This window comes from Aulonocara sp. 'chitande type north' Nkhata Bay, linkage group LG4 (assembly GCF_057382095.1).
Source record: "Aulonocara sp. 'chitande type north' Nkhata Bay isolate Kocher_YH1m ecotype deep benthic linkage group LG4, A_spYH_male_GT1.1, whole genome shotgun sequence".
Taxonomy (NCBI): domain Eukaryota; kingdom Metazoa; phylum Chordata; class Actinopteri; order Cichliformes; family Cichlidae; genus Aulonocara; species Aulonocara sp. 'chitande type north' Nkhata Bay.
In genome coordinates this window covers 6,144,897-6,165,146 of record NC_141347.1, presented here as the reverse complement: position 1 = coordinate 6,165,146, position 20,250 = coordinate 6,144,897, and the positions used below count along the sequence as shown (strand labels likewise).

The 20,250-nt window shown below is 44.5% G+C and overlaps 1 protein-coding gene across 5 annotated transcripts in view; it reads right to left on the bottom strand.

The window, feature by feature from the left end:
* The window catches only part of LOC147331851 (protein NLRC3-like), a 206,175-nt gene that overhangs the window by 143,590 nt on the left and 42,335 nt on the right, over positions 1–20,250 (bottom strand). For 2 of the 5 annotated variants that reach the window (XM_086288143.1, XM_086288146.1), the window contains exons 1-7: positions 18,166–18,284; positions 17,809–17,910; positions 16,738–16,816; positions 14,068–14,254; positions 12,138–13,938; positions 11,051–11,224; positions 10,604–10,777 (exon numbers count right to left, since the gene is read on the bottom strand). In XM_086288143.1, the coding sequence (XP_086144269.1) occupies positions 10,604–10,777; positions 11,051–11,224; positions 12,138–13,938; positions 14,068–14,254; positions 16,738–16,816; positions 17,809–17,910; positions 18,166–18,284 (2,636 nt within the window). Of the gene's footprint in view, positions 1–10,603; positions 10,778–11,050; positions 11,225–12,133; positions 13,939–14,067; positions 14,255–16,737; positions 16,817–17,808; positions 17,989–18,165; positions 18,285–20,250 lie in introns of those variants that run through there. The other 3 variants (XM_086288142.1, XM_086288147.1, XM_086288141.1) reach the window with 3 other exon arrangements.

The following is a 20,250-nucleotide window of genomic DNA, read 5'->3' as shown; positions in this document are numbered from 1 at the left end:
ACTCGTGGATGCAGGCACACCATTCAGTGCTGACGAGTATGTTGATGTCATTTTGAGGCTACAGGAGGAATTTGATCACAGATTTGCTGACTTCAAGACACACAGAGCCACCTTTCACATTTTTGCGGACCCCTTCTCCTTTGATGTGCAAGATGCCCCTTCTGTGCTTCAAATGGAGCTCATTGAGCTGCAGTGCAACTCTGAACTCAAAGCAAAGTTCAGGGAGGTGAGTGGAAAAGAAGACAAGCTTGGACAATTTTTGAGAGAATTGAGCCCTAGTTTCCCTCGGCTTTCCCGAATGTTCAAGCGGACCATGTGCCTTTTTGGTAGCACATACTTGTGCCAAAAGCTCTTCTCCACTTTGAACTTCATTAAGTCCAAGTACAGGTCCAGACTTACGGATGATCATCTTCAAGACATACTGAGGGCCGCAACTGCTTCCTCCCTCAGGCCAAATCTGGCTCGGCTATGCGAGAGGAAACGCTGCCAGGTCTCTAGCAGCAAGGAGTAGGCAAGAGAAGCCATGTTCAGAAGAACAGTTCATTTTCTACAGTGTTCCATTCATGTTCAGAAGAAGGTTATAGAACTGTTAATACAGACATTTCAATCTAAACACAGCAGATATAGAAGACTGAAAAAAAACACACAAGTTCACTGACTAAAAATATCTTATTATTGTTTTATTTATGTATTACAGATTGATTGATTTTCTTATTAATTCTTAATTTGTTTATTTATTTTTAATATTTTGTGTTAAAAAATAAAAATAAAGAGATTTGAGAAGATTGGAATTTTTTAACCATGCCTTTCCTGTGGAAAACCTAATGCGGCCCAGCCTCACCCAGACTCTGCCTGCAGCGGCCCCCAGCTAAATTGAGTTTGAGACCCCTGTCCTACACCATAAATCAGTAAGAGAGGGTACGACCTCTCTCATGGCCCCAAGTGGTGTGTGCATGCCAGAGCACTCTGGAAGGCACACAGAGTCTTTACAGACTACTAAGGATCAAACCTCTATCATCATGCAATCGATTATACAACTCTAAGCATATATGAGTAAATATTTCTAAGCATAAATGACAATCAACAATATAAACCTTACAGCTGGTTTTAATAACAGAATTTATTTGTTTCTCAAACGAGAAAGAGCTATCGAGAAACACTCCTAAATCTTTAGTTCTGAACTTTTCCAGTGGGCCAAGGTCAACATTATCTGCTAATGCTAAATAGGCTGCCGTTATTAACTAATGCTAATTTGATGTGAATTAGCATTATGCACTAATGCTAACACTTTTTAACAATGTGAGTAGCTAATGCTAACACTATTTCCCTTAACTTTATAACATTGTGAACGGCTAATGCTAACACTCTTTTCCCTAGCATTACAACATCTGAGCTGCTAATGCTAAGTAGGCCGCCATTAGCACCTACGTCTATCCATCCATCCATCCATTCGCTTCCGCTTATCCTTTTCAGGGTCGCGGGGGGCGCTGGAGCCTATCCCAGCTGTCATAGGGCGAAAGGCGGGGTACACCCTGGACAGGTCGCCAGTCTGTCGCAGGGCTAACACACAGGGACAGACAACCATTCACACTCACATTCACTCGCACATTCACACCTAGTGGCAATTTGGATTATCCAATTAACCTATCCCCACAAGCTGCATGTCTTTGGACGGTGGGAGGAAGCCGGAGTACCCGGAGGGAACCCACGCAAACACGGGGAGAACATGCAAACTCCACACAGAAAGACCCCGGCCTGATGGTGGAATTGAACTCAGGACCTTCTTGCTGTGCGGCAACAGTGCTAACCATCGTGCCACCGTGCTGCCCACCTACGTCTAATTTAAGGCAAATACGCATTAGAACCTAATGCTCATATCGTTTTCCTTTGCTTTATAGCAATGTGAGCAGCTACTGCTAAATAGCATTAGCTAATAACAGCAGTCTAATTTAATGCAAGTTAGCATCATTTGCATTATAACGATGTGAGGAGTTAATGCTAAGTATGCTGCCATTAGTGGCTAATTCTAATTAGGGGTGAATAATTATTACAAGCTAATGCTAATATCGTTTTCTCTTCCCTTTTAACAATGTGAGCAGCTAGTGCTAGGTAGGCTGAAGCTAGCAGCTAATGCTAAAGCTAAAGATAATTTGATGTGAATTAGCATTACATTAGTGAGGAGTTAATGCTAAGTAGACTGCCATTAGCAGGTAATGCTAATTTAAGGTTAATAGGAATTGGCATCTAATGCTAATACCATATTTTCTTGCTTTAACCCTTTAAAACTGGTCAGAGTGGGCACACTCCATTTTGCGCAACTATTTTTAAATCCCGGTAGCACTGTAATCACGTGAGCTAGCGCAATAATTTTTTTTGCATATGAAACCTGAGGAGTTGTATTTACATCTTATGCCATCAGCTTGTCCTAGGTTACAGTTTCCTTCCACATATGCTTAGGACTCATATTGCTCTGCTGGAAATAGTTTATTTTGATGCATGCTGTTATTTTGCAAATTTGCAGTATAATATTTATTTTCGTTTTTCCTGCAGTATATAAAAATTGGTGTATTTCAAAAATAAAACTATGAAGGCACTCAAAATAAATTTCCTGAGGTGGGAAACTATTTTGTGCAACTTTTTTGTATTTACAGTTTTGAGGGATAAGCCTCTTAAATTTCTCTAACTAGAAATGTATGTTAAAAAAACAAAAACGATTTTCAATTTTTTTGTAGTTTATTGCACTTTTTTGCAATTTATGTAATTACTATGCACTTAATACATACATATTATTAAAATTTAGGCTGTAATGGTTGTATTGATGTATAGCAACTTGAAATGCTCCCAAAAATGGCTCTACAGCATGTAAAAATATAATATAAGCTCTGGCGGACTTGGTTCTATGGTAGGTCTAAACGGGTTAAATCAATATCAGTAGCTAATCCGATTGTTCAGTCTGACGTCAGGTGAAGTCATTTTTATGCATTTAAGAGCTGTGTTGAATTCAACATTACAAACTGAACATTAGAACTATCCTCTTCTCCAGGATTTTCCTGATTTAACATTTCAATATGACATTTCCAGCGCTTTGTTTTCTCTGCTCACAGACAAAACAGATACACGCATGTATATACAGCCCACGTCCAGCTCTGCATGCACTCCTGCTCCATTTCTATAGAGAATAAACAACGTAACACAATCATTCTCCATTGTTTTCAACTCAACCAGCTGCATTTAATGAAGGAGTTTGAATTTACTTTACAACAGCTGCTGTTGTTTCCTGTCTGCATTCATGTTCTTAACTGTACTCCACACATTCTGAACTGGTGTACCGTAATTGTCGGGCTATAAGCCGCTACTTTTTGCACAAGCTTTGAGCCCTGCGGCTTTTAGTCAGGTGCGGCTTTTCTATGGATTGTCCATGAGCGGATTTGTTTTGTTTGTTCCGCTGTTGTACGGCACTACGTTGCCTGGCGGAAGGATCGGGGTTCAAGAGTGGTATGTTGGTCACATGTCCATCCGTCAGGCAACGTAGTGCAGTACGAGGTAGCGCGAAAAACAAACTTCAAAGTAGCGCTACCCGTTCAGCTGGAGGCCTGGATGATGAGCGGCGATAAACTTGCAAAAAGCAAGTTATGCCGGCTTCCCTGCAGAATTCTACAAAGAATTCTGGACAATTTTGGCACCAGTATTCCACAGCATGTTGCAGGAAATCGAGGAAAAGGGCAGACTACCACCAAATATGAATTCTGCCAACATTAGTCTCCTGCTAAAACCAGGCAAAGACCCTTTATTTCCCTCAAGCTATCGTCCAATTTCTCTTTTAAATGTAGACCTTAAAATAATCTGCAAAGCTCTCTCAAAGAGATTAGAGAAAATAACCCCCATCTTAATTCATCCTGACCAAACTGGTTTCATAAAAGGTCGGCACTCCTCAACAAACACTCGTAGATTACTTAATTTAATAGACTACTCATACGATAAAAACATCGAAGCCATAATATTATCTCTAGATGCAGAAAAAGCATTTGACAGAGTTAATTGGAAATTTTTATTCGCAACTTTACACAAATTTGGTTTTGGAAACTCTTTCATAAACTGGATAAGAATATTACACAATTCCCCAACGGATCGTATCAGAACAAATGACCAGACATCCTCCAGCTTCTGTCTCCTGAGGGGCACCAGACAGGGATGCCCACTCTCCCCTTCACTGTTTGCAATTTTTATCGAACCTCTAGCTGCAGCATTTAGACAGGCTACAACAATTAAGGGCATAAAATGTAAGAACATAGAACATAAAATCAGTCTCTATGCGGATGATGTGTTGCTTTTTCTGCAAAACACACAAACCAACCTCTCTGAGGTAATTACTTTAATAAACTGGTTTTCAAGAGTTTCAGATTATTCAATTAACTGGCCAAAATCTACAGTTCTCCCCATTAACTGCTCCTTCCATAATTCTTCCTCTGCCCCACTGCAATCCGGAAATATTAAATATTTAGGCATTAATATCTCTCCTAAGCTTTCAGACTTAACTAAACTAAACCACATCACACTTCTAAAGAAAGTAGAAGGCGATCTGACTAGATGGAAATCTTTACCCATATCGCTCATGGGAAGGGTCGCCACTATAAAAATGATGATCTTGCCAAAAATAAATTACTTATTTTTGATGATCCCTAACAAACCATCACAAGATTGGTTCAGATCTCTGGATTCATATATTTCCAAATTCCTTTGGAAAGATAAACCCCCGCGTATTAGCTTAAAAACGCTACAAAGAACCAAGGATAGAGGAGGATTAGATCTGCCTAATTTTCACCAATACTTCTTAGCCAACAGGCTTCAGTTCATCTCAGAATGGTTAAAACATACCTTCTTAGTTGAGCCCTGGCTAGATGTTGAACAGGCACTATGCAAGGATCTAGAGATTTCAGACCTACCATTTATTAGCTCAAACATCAAAAGACATGAATGCTTTAAAAGTATCAACATCAGCTTTTCTCTAACAGCATGGTGGGAGTTTCTAAAAATAACGGAGTCTTCATTAATCCCATGCAAACGTACACCTATCTGGAATAACCCTGACATATTACAAAACAATAATATGATCAATTTCCCAGAATGGAGTTGTAAAGGAATTAAATACTTAGAACATATATTAGAGGGAACAGAATTTATTCCATTTGACAGACTAGTTGAACAATATGGGATCAACAAGACAAGGTTTTTAGAATATCAACAAATTAAATCCATAGTAAAAAAGAAATTTAACCTCAGTCAAGTTGAATTACAAACACCACTAAGTGCGGCACATTTTCTTACTCTTAAATCCCCCAAATTATTATCTAAAATATACAGAACACTTTCTAAATTAGATGAATCAATATCCCTTCCTACTGCAAAGTGGGAAGCAGATTTATCAGTCAACCTAGACCAAAACTTCTGGTCTCAGATTTGCTTAAAAACTTTTAAATTAATTAAAAATCCCAGTCTGCAATTAATACAATACAAAATACTTCATAGAGTGCACTATACAGGTCATCGGATGTTCAAGATGGGCTTTACATCTTCCAACAACTGCTCACACTGTCAAGGCAATACACCAGACAATTACATCCACGCTCTTTGGTTCTGTCCACCAGTGCAAAAGTTTTGGCGCGAGATATGTGAAGACTTATCAAAATGTCTGAAATGTAACATTCCAACCTCCCCCTTAGTGTGTTTGTTGGGCAGCTTAGATAATGTCACTTCAGAAAAGAATATCGCCCATATGGTTTTCACTGCCCTATGCATAGCCAAGAAAACAGTCCTCATGAACTGGAAAAATAAAAATAATCTTAATTCTAACCAATATAGAAATTATCTATTAGATTACATTAGTCTTGACACAGCCTCTGCCACCACATTAGATCAATTGCTCTGGGCCCCTTTTATCAGCTCCATCACCTAGTGGGGGTGGGGGGTCATAGTTTGGTCCCGCCTTCACTGTTGTGATTGGTGAGGGGGTAGGGACAGGCTTAGGGCGTCGGGGGGTTCCCCGGAGGCATCTTCCTTGGGGGGCTCAACCCGGGGTAGCGGTCACGTCCGGTTGAGGGCTCTGTTGGCTCTCAGGTGACTGTTTCCTCGCGGCTGCGTGCAGCGGGGCTAGGGGAGGGTCTGTGCTGACGGACGTGGGTTACTGACCTGGTAGCCTGGCTGCCCCTGGGTGGGTCCGGGATGGGCGTGAGGTTCTGGGGGCGCTCCGTCTCTGGGCGGGGGCCCGGGCCGGGCCTCGGGGGCTTGGATCCTGGTTGGTGTGTTGCCGGGGTTGTGGGCGGGTGGGTGCATGGGGGCCCAGCCCTGGAGCAGGGTGCCGCCGGTGCATCGAGCCGCCTGGGGGGCTCTTCAACTGGTGGGGGGGATGGTCACATCTTGCAGGAGCTTTCTTCTCTCAGGAACTCTCTGCAGGAGGGGGAGATACAGGAGAGGTGGAGGAAGATCTCAGCCTGGGCGTTTACCGTCTTATGTAGTCTGGAAGATGTGTGGTTGGTGGGGTGGGTGCAGTTTTCTCTGTGGTGGGGTTGGGTGGACTGTCCAGGGCTCTGTGGAGCCGGGGGGCGCTACTGCACTGGGCCCCGGTCTGATGGGCCCGGGCCCCCCTTCCCTGGCGGGTCGCGGAGGGTGGGAGTGCCTACTGGGGTCAGCGGGGGAGCTGGCCCCAGGGAGGGGTTACCTGCCCCTCCCTTCCTTCCCTCCCCATCTCCAGCTGCCTCCCTCTTCCCGCTCCTCCACAACCACCCACACATGCAGGGCCTTGGAGTAGGGGTATGTCACCAGGGTGCAGAGGAGGCTACCCCCCCCCCCCCCCCGTCCCGTCCCCTTCTGGCTGCCTCTGCCTCAATTTTATCCCACAACTTAGACATTCACATTATTCACACTCTCATTACACATACATATAGGATCTTGGGGGTGGGCACGATACACGGAGTCCAAATCACCATCAGGGTGTATACCTCACCCCTGACGTCGTTGCCCACCTCTCAATTTTAAATACACTTAGTCATTGAGGGTTAGCAGGAGGGACTATGCGCTTACCTGCTGCTCCTTGGCAGGTAGCTCCATGCCCTCCTGGGTTTTAATTGCACCTTAGAACACATATGCATCAACACTACAATGAGCGGGTGGAGGGAGGTTTGGAGTCTTCTCCCACCCCCATTCTCTGCGGCCTGCTGGAGCGGGAGGGCTAGTAGGAGGAGTTGGCCGTCCGACTGCGGTCTGGGGTGTGGGGCCTCCCTGCTGCTGCGGAGTCGGGGTGGTCTGCCTCTCCCCACCGCAGGGAAAAGGGTAACACCACCTGGGTCTGGGTGCAATTCCCCCCTCCAGGGGCAAGGGTACCTAGACCCGGTTTGTAGAGTACGCTTGGGGAGTGTGATTGTGTGTACAGCGTCTCTTTATGTCTGTCTCCACGTTGGTTGAGTGTGGAGTGAGTGCATATGAGAGCATGAGGGTGGGAATGGATGTTTGTGTCTGTGTGTGCCTGTATGTCTGTGTCTATATGTCAGGTTGGGTATCAGATGCCACCTCTCTGGGGACACCTCAGGCCCTCCAAGGTTTGGAGGCCTATCTCCACCCACCACCACTTCCCCTGCCGGTGGCGGACTCCCTCAGGTGTCGGTGTGTTGGTGGTTCTTTGTGTCTGGGGGTGGGCGTCCGGGTACACACCGGCTCACTCCTTGGCGGCCGCTTGTCGGGGCCTGGGGCTCGCTCGGGCCCCTTTGGAGGTGGGGTGCCCCCGGCCTCTCGGCCTAGGGCTCGGTCACTCAGGCGCAGCTGGGGGCCGGCGGAGCTCACGGGCGCGTCACTGCAACTCCCCCTGACTTCTGCTCCGCGGCTGCTGGGCGAGCCCTCATCTGGGACTCTCCTCAGCTCTTACTGGGACAATGGCGCGGCTGCCCCTCTGTTGGTCTTCCATGGTCTCTTGTGTTCTGGGGGCCTCTGGATGTCTGGAGTTTTGATCTCCTCCATACCCGCTTCACACCCTGGAGGACGGGGCTGTGGCCCCCCCACACTCCCTAGCAGATCATTACATGGAGAAACCTTTGGAATGCAAGCATGCTGATCCACACAGGTATGCACACATGGGTATTCACAGACGCGGACTAAAGCTTTCTTGGCTGCTGCCTCAAAGCACACTGTGCGCTGTCTATCTTGCGTGCTGCACAATATCGTTTATTACTTAGTAAATACTGATATCTATGACTAGCTAGTTTATTGTGATGGTGCTTTGTTTTCTCTATTATTATGTTGCTCTTTGTTGTTTGCTGTCTCCTCTGTTTGTTTGTTTGTTTGTTTTTCTCCATACAGGTGACCCAGGAGTTTTTTTTTTTTTTGTCTCTCTTCCCCCCCCTTCTCACCATCTCTTCTCCCCTTTGGTTTTCTTTCTTTCTCTCCCCCTCTCTCTCTCATTCATTCCCCCTGTCCTATTTATTTAAAAAAAAAAAAAAAAAAAAAAAATGACAAAGGATGAACTGAAGCTCTGCCATCACGTAATGTCGCATACTGCTGTTTCTGATGTCATTTAGAAGAAAAAAAAAAAAAAAAAAAAAAGCAAGTTATGCCCAACTCCACCATTGGATTCTGACAGCGTGGAAAAGTGTGAAAACATCCACGATCACCAACAGATTTCGAAGGGCTGAATGCTGCATGATGGAGAGGAGGACACCGCCACGGCCCTTCTGAGGGTGTTCGACTCTGACACTGACAACGAGGATTTCTTTGGTTTTGAAAGTGACAACGAAAGAAAGAAGCTGAGAGTGGATGACGAAGCCACCCTGAGCCTGTTTGTTTCCGACACTGGAGGAGAGGACTTTGGTGGTTTTAGTGCGCAGGAAGATGGTGGTGAATGACTGACTTTTCTTCTTGTTAAAGCCGTGTCACTGCACCTGAGCCTAAAAGGTAGTCCGAATCAATTGTTCTGGTGTGCTGTGGGTTATTGTTATGTACTACATTTGTTACTCATTTATGAAGCACAGTACATGTTTTGTACTTGTAATTACCGCTACTTGTACATATACCTAAAAAGTTATGCAAATATGTACCCATAACTTGTTTTTCAAAATATTAATAAAAGGGGTGTGTCTCCAAACAGCCATCTCTTTCCTGACAATTCCCTTTGTGCATATTCTCTTACATATGATAAGTCAACATTGAAACACCTGCGGCTTTTAGTCAGGTGCGGCTAATGTATGTACAAAACAGGATTTTCCCCTGATTTTAGCTTGTGCGGCTAATATTCAGGTGCGCTCTGTAGTCTGGGAAATACGGTAGTTCTTCCTAAAGTACTGCAGTATTCCTGCCAGTACATCCTTTTAGTTTTCCTAACTGTTTCCTCTGATGCTCGTTGCTATTCTTTCCTCAATGCAAATTCATGCTAAGCTCCTTCATATCCATCCCTGTTTCTAAACCTGTAATAATTGCTTTAATGTGTCTTTGGCCTAATTATGAGTCTGTCCATATGTTTGTAGTTCCCCACTTGCTTTGGTTTCTTAGCTCTGATTCTCTCAAATTTATCCTTGAAATCATTTACTGGCATCTCTCCCTCTCACTCCCACTATCCCCAGAACACCAGAGTATTCATCTCCTGGTTTATCCTATGGCCTCTTTGCATTTTCTCCAATCATCCCTGTTTCTAGAGTCTCACCCCATCTGCAGGCAGTCCAAGAGAAACTGCCTCTGCCATTTTCTTCTTCTTAATCTTTGATTTTTCTCTTCACTTTCTCCATTGGGTCTTCTTAGACGCACTTTCCAGAAAGCAGCAACATTTTTTGTGCCCCATTTTTCAAATTGTGCATCTTACTTCAGCTTAATGTGTTTCCTGTTTTGTTTTTACACAGGTCATGTAAAAGAAATCCTACCAGAGACTTGACAAAGCTGAACTGAAAGACAGCACAGGCAATAAATCAGAGCAGCACAGAACTTAAGCTCATGGTCCATAGAAGCTGGGCTCTACAGGTGTACCAGGACAAGCTTAGTGTAAGTCCCTCGAAAAAGTTTCACTTGTGCTGTTTCGGTGTAAATTACTGGTTTGTTTGAACAATTTCATCAGCTGAACCATAAATACTCCAAAACAATTTCTTTGTGACTCAGTGTGATTTTGCATTTTGTAATATTAGCATGTCAAACTCTACATTCTCTACACAGATGAGAAATGAAGTGTATTTAATAATAAAAGTTATCTCTCAGAGACAAAGTTAGTGTCTCATTCAGGTCTGTATCTGAGTAGCCTCAGACACATGCAGTGCTCATATTTTCTGTTTTGTGTGTCACTCAGACCTCTTCCTGACAGGGGCAGCAATTTCATTTAAAGTCCCATTCACTGATACAGGCTGCTGGAGCTCCAACCAGGAGGGTACACACATGATCCAGGGAAAAAAATTATATATGGTCTCTTAGATAAATATTAAGAGGTCCTGTGTTTTACTAAAAAATCAAAGTAGTAAAACACAGGACCTTTGGGTTAGATATAAGGTGATTTGACAAATCATGTCTGTTGTAAATGAGTAAGCCATTTATCGACCTGACTCAGGTTTTAAATCATCATCAGAAAAGACTGAATCCTGACCTGAGAATCCCAAGTGTACACTTTGGACTTTCCACTGCAGAAAATAGAAGCTTCAGTCCTGAATCCTGCAGGTTGTTGTTACCCAGATCCAGCTCTGTCAGACGGGAGGACTGGGAGCTCAGGACTGAGGACAGAGCTTCACAGCTTCTGTCTGACAGGTTACAGCCACTCAGTCTGAAGAAAGGATGACAAGAAGACATGAAACACTTGTGTTAAAGTATATTCATGGTGCCATGAGGAGCTACTACATTTACAATATTTCAACACTGTTTCAGGACATGCTGGAATCCTTATTGCCTCATGTTACAAAAGACAAATGTGGCAGTTTAGTGTGATTTGGATGGATTCATTAAAAAAACAAAACATAAACACTGTTAATTTTTTCCAAATGAAATTGATTAAATGATGTTAATTGATGAAAAAAAAATCGATATTGCTTGATCTGACCTCAGCGTTTCCAGTTTGCAGTATTGACTCTTCATCCCAGCAGACAGAAGCTTCACTCCTGAATCCTGCAGGTTGTTGTTACCCAGGTCCAGCTCTGTCAGATGGGAGGACTGGGAGCTCAGGACTGAGGACAGAGCTTCACAGCTTCTGTCTGACAGGTTACAGCCACTCAGTCTGAAATCAAGGTGGAAGGGAGACAAGATCAACCAAACAAATCAGAGCTTTATTGCTTTTTTATTGTTTTTAAGCAGAAATCAGTGAGGTGCTGGTAGATTCTGTTCTTTTGGTTTATTACCCAACAACACACACATACACTAATATTTGTGACTTTTGTAATAGTAGCATTTACAATGCAAAGCAACAGCGATCACAGATTGAAGGGGCCTGAATAAAACTACAATGCAGTGATTTTTAAGATGACCTGTTCTTCCAATTTCCAACAACAGATTTCTCCAACCTTACAGTTAAAAATAATTCTTTATCTCATACTGAATCTTGGTGCACCTCCCCCCAGTTTATTAAAATGAAGAGGTACTGAAGTTGCTGTAAGTGATGTGTGATGCCACTGATTTCCTTTCTGATCCAATACAAAGTAAAATTCAGGCTGGTATCTGCGATACTGATGAAAACTATTCCTTCAGAATCAATACAAGACATCATAAGAAAATATGATGTTTTGTATAACATAAAAAGCCTGAATTTTAAAATATTCAGTTAATAATCAAAAACAGATGTGACTGAAAATAATAAAACTGAGAAACATTTTATGGCCATTCGATCCTTTTACAACCATTGCAAGAGCTTGGTTGGCATAGCCGGCAATACGTTGGATAGTAATAAGTCCGGTGGGTGATGGGCTCCACCAGGGCTGCCCTTTGTCACCGATTCTGTTCATAAATTTTATGTTTAAAGGCTGTATCAAAAGTTCATTCAAGTTACAATATTGTGGTCAAAAGTTCTCCTTTTTTCTTTTATACTATACAACTACGCTGTCTCATGGTTTTAGGACATGGATCTGTCATGGAAGAAATCTATGACCACTTTTAATCAACATTTTAAAAATAAACATGATCACAGATTTACTCACAGAGCCTTGTTGGAGGCTTTGACCACTGGCAGCAGCCTCAGAAGAGCCTCCTCTGAAGCAGAGTATTTCTTCAGGTCAAACACATCCAGATCTTCTTCTGATGACAGTAAGATGAAGACCAGAGCTGACCACTGAGCAGGAGACAGTTCACCTGTGGAGAGACTTCCTGATCTCAGGGACTGTTGGATCTCCTCCACTAGAGAACGATCATTCAGTTCATTCAGACAGTGGATCAGATTGATGCTTTTCTCTGCAGACAGATTCTCACTGAGCTTCTTCTTGATGTACTGGACTGTTTCCTGATTGGTCTGTGAGCTACTTCCTGTCTGTGTCAGCAGACCTCGTAGGAGAGTCTGATTGGTCTGCAGTGAAAGACCCAGGAGGAAGCGGAGGAACAAGTCCAGGTGTCCATTTGGACTCTGTAAGGCCTTGTTCACAGCACTCTGGTGGAGAGATTGAAGTTTTAGTTTGTTAAATAGTTTAGACCATGTAGAGGTTGTTTGTTGTTGTTCCAGCAGATTGAGTCCAGAGTTGATGAAGGTCAGATGGACATGAAGAGCAGCCAGAAACTCCTGAACACTCAGATGGATGAAGCAGAACACCTTGTTCTGGTACAGTCCGCTCTCCTCTTTAAAGATCTGTGTGAACACTCCTGAGTACACTGAGGCTGCTCTGATATCGATGCCACACTCTGTCAGGTCTGGTTCATAGAAGATCAGGTTTCCTTTCTGCAGCTGATCAAAAGCCAGTTTTCCCAGAGACTCCATCATCTTCCTGCTCTCTGGACTCCAGTGTGGATCTGTCTCAGCTCCTCCATCATACTTGACCTTCTTCACTTTGGCCTGAACCACCAGGAAGTGGATGTACATCTCAGTCAGGGTCTTGGGCAGCTGTCCTCCCTCTCTGGTTTCCAGCACATCCTCCAGAACTGTAGCAGTGATCCAGCAGAAGACTGGGATGTGACACATGATGTGGAGGCTTCGTGATGTCTTGATGTGGGAGATGATGCTGCTGGCCTGCTTCTTATCTCTGAATCTCTTCCTGAAGTACTCCTCCTTCTGTGGGTTAGTGAACCCTCTGACCTCTGTCACCATGCCAACACAGTCAGGAGGGATCTGATTGGCTGCTGCAGGTCGTGTGGTTATCCAGAGGCGAGCAGAGGGAAGCAGTTTCCCCCTGATGAGGTTTATCAGCAGCACATCCACTGAGGTGGACTTTCTAGGGTCAGTTAGGATTGTAGTTTTGTGGAAGTCCAGAGGAAGTCGACACTCATCCAGACCATCAAAGATGAACACAACCTGGAAGTCTTCAAAGCTGCAGATTCCTGCTTCTTTGGTTTCAGTAAAGAAGTGATGAACAAGTCCCACCAAGCTGAACTTTTCCTCTTTCAGCACATTCAGCTCTCTGAAAGTGAATGGAAATATGAACTGGATGTCCTGGTTGGCTTTGTCTTCAGCCCAGTCCAGGCTGTATTTCTGTGTTAAGACTGTTTTCCCAATGCCAGCCACTCCCTTTGTCAGCACTGTTCTGATTGGTTCGTCTCTTCCAGGTGAGGCTTTAAAGATGTCTTCTTGTCTGATGGTTGTTTCTGGTCTGTCTGGTTTCCTGGATGCTGTTTCAATCTGTCTGACCTCATGTTCCTCATTGACCTCTGCAGTCCCTCCCTCTGTGATGTAGAGCTCTGTGTAGATCTGATTCAGGAGGGTTGGGTTTCCTGCTTTAGCGATGCCCTCAAACACACACTGGAACTTCTTCTTCAGGGTGGATTTAAGGTTACGAGGACAAACTGCAGCTTGAAGTTCTGAATGAGAAGAAAAATAAACACTCAATTCCAAAAAGAACTAATCTTTAAAACATGTTGCTCCATCTTCCATCTCTGGAAAATGTCTCATTTATCCAGCAGCTTAAATCTTTAGATAAATCCTCTTACTGCTCTGCAGACGGTCAGCCAGCTCCTCCTGCTTCATTCTCCTCAGGAAGTCCACTGTGATCTTCACAAACGCCTCTCTGCTGCTGCTCCTCTGACTCTCTAAGCATTCTGGGTAATCTGGACTCAGAACCTTCTGGATCTTCTTCAGCTCGTTCTTCACAAAAGTGATGATGTTGTCCTCCAGCAGCTGGAACAGAATATTTATGAATGAGCCAATCAGACTGAAATCATGGAGCCAAACATCAGATCCATGTTGGACACGTCAAGGATGCATACAGCTCCTCCTCCCTCCCCCCACTTGGTAGGTCAGATCATAACCTGATTCACCTCACCCCCCGCTATGTGCCAATTGTGAGGAGGGAACCTGTGACCACCAGGACTGTCAGGAGGTGGTCAGAGGAGGCCTTAGCAGAACTACAGGGCTGTTTCGAGGTGACCGACTGGGAAACACTCTGTGAGCCTCACGCCGAGGACATCAATGGGCTTACTGAGTGTATCACAGACTACATAACTTTCTGCACCGACTCCATTGTTCCAGCTCAGACTGTTCATTGTTACCCAAATAACAAGCCGTGGGTGACTAAGGACATCAAAGCCCTCCTCAACAACAAGAAGAGGGCTTTCAGAGGGGGCAACAAAGAGGAGGTGAGGAAGGTCCAGGTGTTACTAAAGGACAAGATCAGAGAGGCTAAGGACAATTACAGGAGGAAGCTGGAGTGGAAACTCCAGCAGAACAGCATGAGAGAGGTGTGGAGGGGCATGAAGACCATCACTGGATTCAGGCCAACCAACAGCAGGGGAGCTGAGGGAGGTGAGAATAGAGCCGACGAGTTGAATCTGTTTTTCAATAGATTCGACACCACAGTGTCTGCTCCCACCCCCACAACCTCACCTGCAGTCAGCCTGGAATCCAGAGCCACACCACTGTGCCAGCCTCTCTCTTCACATGTTGCCTCCTGTGAGAGTCCTGACACCCCTCCCCCACCCATCACCTTCACTCAATACCAGGTTGAGATGCAAATGAGGAGACTTCACTCAGGCAAGTCTGCTGGACCAGACGGAGTGAGTCCCCTTGTCCTCAAGGCCTGTGCCCCCCAGCTGTGTGGAGTCTTTCATAAACTGTTTATGCTGAGTCTGAGTCTGCAGAGGGTCCCGGTGATGTGGAAGACATCATGCCTCGTCCCTGTACCAAAGACGCCTCGTCCCAGTGGCCCCCAGGATTACAGGCCCGTGGCACTGACCTCCCACATCATGAAGACCCTGGAAAGGCTCATCCTGGACCAGCTGCGACCCATAGTAAGACCACATCTGGATCCCCTTCAGTTCGCTTATCAGCCTCGTCTCGGAACAGAGGACGCCATCATCTACCTGCTCAATCGTGTCTACACCCATCTGGACCAGCCGGCGAGCACTGTGAGGGTCATGTTTTTTGACTTTTCCAGTGCTTTCAACACCATCAGGCCGACCCTCCTGGGTGATAAGTTAGCAGCGATGCAGGTGGATGCTTCTCTGGTGTCCTGGATTGTTGATTACCTGACAGGAAGACCACAATATGTACGTCTCCCACAGTGTGTATCTGACAAGGTGATTAGCAACACAGGGGCACCACAGGGAACTGTCCTCTCCCCCTTCCTCTTCACCCTCTACACCACAGACTTCAGCCACTGCACAGAGACCTGCCATCTTCAGAAGTTTTCTGATGACTCTGCGGTGGTTGGATGCATCAGCAGGGATGATGAGACAGAGTACCGGGCTGTGGTCGACTCCTTTGTCACGTGGTGTGAGCAGAATCATCTGCAGCTCAACGTGGCAAAGACCAAGGAACTGATCGTGGACTTCAGGAAGACCAGGAAACACTTGACCCCTGTTTCAATCCAGGGGGTCAGTGTTGACATTGTGGAGGACTATAAATACCATGGACAATAAACTGGACTGGGCTAAAAACACCACAGCACTTTACAGGAAGGGCCAGAGTCGTCTCTATTTTTTGAGGCGACTGAGGTCCTTCAACATCTGCCAGAAAATGCTGAGGATTTTCTACGAGTCTGTTGTGGCCAGTGCGATCCTCTATGCTGTTGCATGCTGGGGGAGCAGGCTGAGGGTCGCAGATGCCAACAGACTTAATAAACTGATCCGTAAGGCCAGCAATGTTGTGGGGATGGAGCTGGACTCCCTCAAGGTGGTGTCGGAGAGGCGGATGCTGTCCAAGATAAAGACAATGTTGGATAACACCTCCCACCCACTCCATGACATGCTGGTCAGTCACAGGAGCTCGTTCAGTGAGAGACTGAGATTACCCATGATGCACCACTGAACGACACAGGAAATCATTCCTGCCTGTGGCCATCTCCCTGTACAACGCATCCACTTAACACACTGTTTGCTGCTACAACTACACATGTTTCTTTTCCAAATATTTATTTATGAGTGACTTATGTATGTATGTATGTATGTGTATATATTGTACTATTCTTAGTTAGTGTATTGTCTGTCTTGTCTTAATGTTGGTTTAAAATGGAGCACTGTAACAAAAAATAATTTCCCCCAGGGATCAATAAAGTATTCTGATTCTGATTCTGACACACTGACGATCCACTGGTCTACAAAGAGCAGCATGGAGATGACTGTGAACAGAACAGATGTAACAGTAGTTGTTGTACATGTACAGACCATAAATATGGAGTCCAGCTGTGTTTGATGCTGCTGGGCAGACTGACCACTGGGAACCTCTGAGCTCTGCTGCTCCACTCTGTGGAGGAACCATGAAGGATTAGATCAACACAGGATAAAGATCCAGGAGTTTCTGCTCAAATAACTTCATCTGAATCAAGTCTGTCAAGTTTTAAACTCTCAGATTGTGAACATATCAGTAATTTTCAGTCTGTTTTCATGGACGTCCTTTCAGTGGTGATGTCAGGGATGATTTTGAAGAAGCTCATCAAACTGAACCATCAGCAGATCACTGCTCCAAAACCAGAACATGATCCGAGTCTCCCTCCACCACCAGAACACCAGCTTTACTAACGTGGTAGATCAGTGTAGTACAGATCAATAACTGATGAGTCATTTGATCAAAATCACTGAGTGCTTCACGTCTGACCCTCTGATGCTTCTGTAGACATTTTGCATATTTAATGAATGTCTGACAGTTTTACATTCATTCTATGAACACAGTGGAAATGTTGTGTTATAGTCTCCATGTTGTTTCCAGCATCATAAATTCTTAAGTTCAGAAAATTAGATTCTTTCTTCACAGCTGAAAAACAACAACATTTATTCTCTATTGAAATCTGCATCGTCCACTCCAAAGGTCACAATCTGAAGGTAACATCTGGTTTTGTTCCCTGTGGTTAACTCTGAGCATCAGTATGGTGGGATTTATCCACTACATCCACACCACTGTGGTTCAGTGTTGTCCTGATGGAGTAACAGCAGCCAGTATGATCCAGGCTTTAGCTGCTGGGTCTCTGTGTGACCTCTCAGACTGTTTAACAGATCAGACACAAAGAGAATCAGAGCAGCTCTGTTCTTTAAAGACAAACATGAACCCACTCAGGTCACACTTTCCCCACAGATATGAGCATCACTGTCCTCAAACAGCAAATGACCAAGTCGAACATTTGGATCTTTTCTCTTTCATTGTTTTCTTTTTAATGAATCTTTGTAACAATCTGAGGATGTTTCAGGTCATATTTATCCAGGAAACACAAACATGTAAAGGAGTCATCACAGCTCTCTGACCTCGTTGCTCCAGGTTCACCACTGAAGAGTGGAGGGACACCTTTGGACCCGTCACTCCTCACAGACGGACAGCTGGACCCTGCAGACTGTGACCTCTGACCTCTGCAGACACAAACATGATTGAAGCAGCTGTGATCACACAGACTGCAGATAATGCAGCTGTTTCCTGTCAGTAACATCCTCTTAGATTAGAGTTCAGCTTTTTACAGGAAAACTGGACAAAACTGATTTTTGTTACAAACTCATTTTCATTTCCTCTCAGCTCACAAACACAGTCAGACAATCAACCAGAGTCAACACTGATTATAATGTCAGTGCAGAATTATTTCTGTTACTCAGTGAGTTCAGCTCTCTGACCTCGTTGCTCCAGGTTCACCACTGAACTCTGGATCATAATCTTTGGACCGGTCACTCCTCACAGACGGACAGCTGGACCCTGCAGACTCTGCTCTGTCCTCCTCTTCCTCCATCATCATCTTCAGTCAGTCTGAGAGGTAAACCACAAACACTCAGTGAGTTCACATTAACAGGAGGAACTGAGTTACAGTCGCTGACCTCTGACCTGTCATGTGACCATGAAACCAGGTCAATATATCTGTAGGTTCAGTCATCCAGGTCATGTGATCTAAGGAGCTTGGAGAGAAAAGAGACGTCTTTAAGTTTCTGGAAGACGTTTCATCAGAGAAGCTTCTTCAGCTCTAAAACCAAACGGTGGAGAGTCCCAGATATTTAAACCTGAGAGGGAAAGAAAGCATGTCGCTGACCCACCACTGATGTTATTTCAAGGAGGAAACTGAGAGCCTTTGCACCAGGAGCACAAACATCAGCTCCAGCAATGATCCACTGATGTGTTTTTATTCCATGTATGAATGTTGTTATTGACAGAGATGACGTTTGTGTGTCAGTGATGCAGTGACTGTTGTTGTTACCTGTACAGGCTGGTTAGACTCTATGAAACAGATCATACAGATCTCTGCATGTTAGAAGAGACTATTAAAGGTCATGAATGAGACAAAGGCAGGGAGGCGTCCTTTACAGCTAAACAGCAGAGTGAGAGAACAGCCAGCACCTCTACATTTATCACATTATACAGCACATGTATGATACTGACAGGGATGAGAAGAATTTAGTGATTCTGATCCCATCATTGATATTACTTATTGATTCTCAGTAGCTCTGCTCTGACAGTCACCACCATCACTGAGCAGCATATCAAAGACATTTGTGCACATTAACTGCATGTTGTGGCTCAAATGTTTGTGCATGTTGGAGGCATTTCCTCTTTGTTGTGATCAGTGTTGGTCATTACTCAAAACAGTCATTATTACACATATTACACAGAACACTTTGATTAAAAGTAATGGAGTACGTTACTTCATTACTCCTCATAACATTACTTTGATGTTACTGTGTGAAATGAACAAATGAGCATGTAACAACATAAAGCTGAGGTACAGCCCCACACACCAACACAGATCCTGATGAGGTCACGTGATGTTTCTCTGAGTGTTTATGAACACAAATCAAAGATGAAACAGCACAAAGACACTTCAAAGTGATTCTACTGTAGAAACATGAACAGGTAGAAACCTGCAGCCTGACTGCTCATCACTTTGTTACCTGTTCAAGTTCAGCAGCAGCAGCTCACTTTATCACGGTGCTGGTCTGGGGTCAGTGTTTACTCAGCTTTAACCTCACTCTGGGTTCTTGGCTAGCCTAGCTTTAGCTTAGTGTTAGCATGCTGTGTGCTAGCTCAGCGTCAGAGCTCTGCAGGTGTCTGGTGTGTAAATATTAATCACAGTGACAGTAAAGGAAGTAAAGGGCTGTGACGTCATCACGTACGCTGCGTCCTCTGTGGGCTCTGAGTGAACTCAAAGTACAAACTACAAGTACACAAACACGAACGTAGCTCAGAGTGGCGGACACACTCGGCCTCGTTGGTCCAGCTGTGAGTCCGTTACCGTGAACTATGGAGCGGCAGATTTGTGCTGAACTAAGCTGCACACAGCTGATGTTAGCCAGGAAACATTACACACTGACTTTAATGGAGAGACCGGAAATACAAACACACACAGTTTGTTGTGTGAAGAAATCAAACACGAGCTGAACAAACAGTAAAGTTCCTAAAGACAAACTGTTAAAGGAGGAAACAAAGCAAACTTACAGTTTCTTCACACACCAACAACAAGCTCCACTCCACACCTGGACACTAAACACGGACACACAGGTGAGCTGCTTCCTGGAAGGAGGCGGGACTCCACCTGAAACTCAGCACAGGTGGGAGGGGCTCAGCTCTGTATGGAAGCCCGTTTCCGCCACTAAAAAAAAAAAAAAAAGGATCCATAACTCAAAATTTCGAGTTATTTTCTCGAAATTTCGACATATTAACTCAAAATTTTGAGAAAAGCAACTCGAAATTTCGAGTTAGCGCTGCCAATCAGT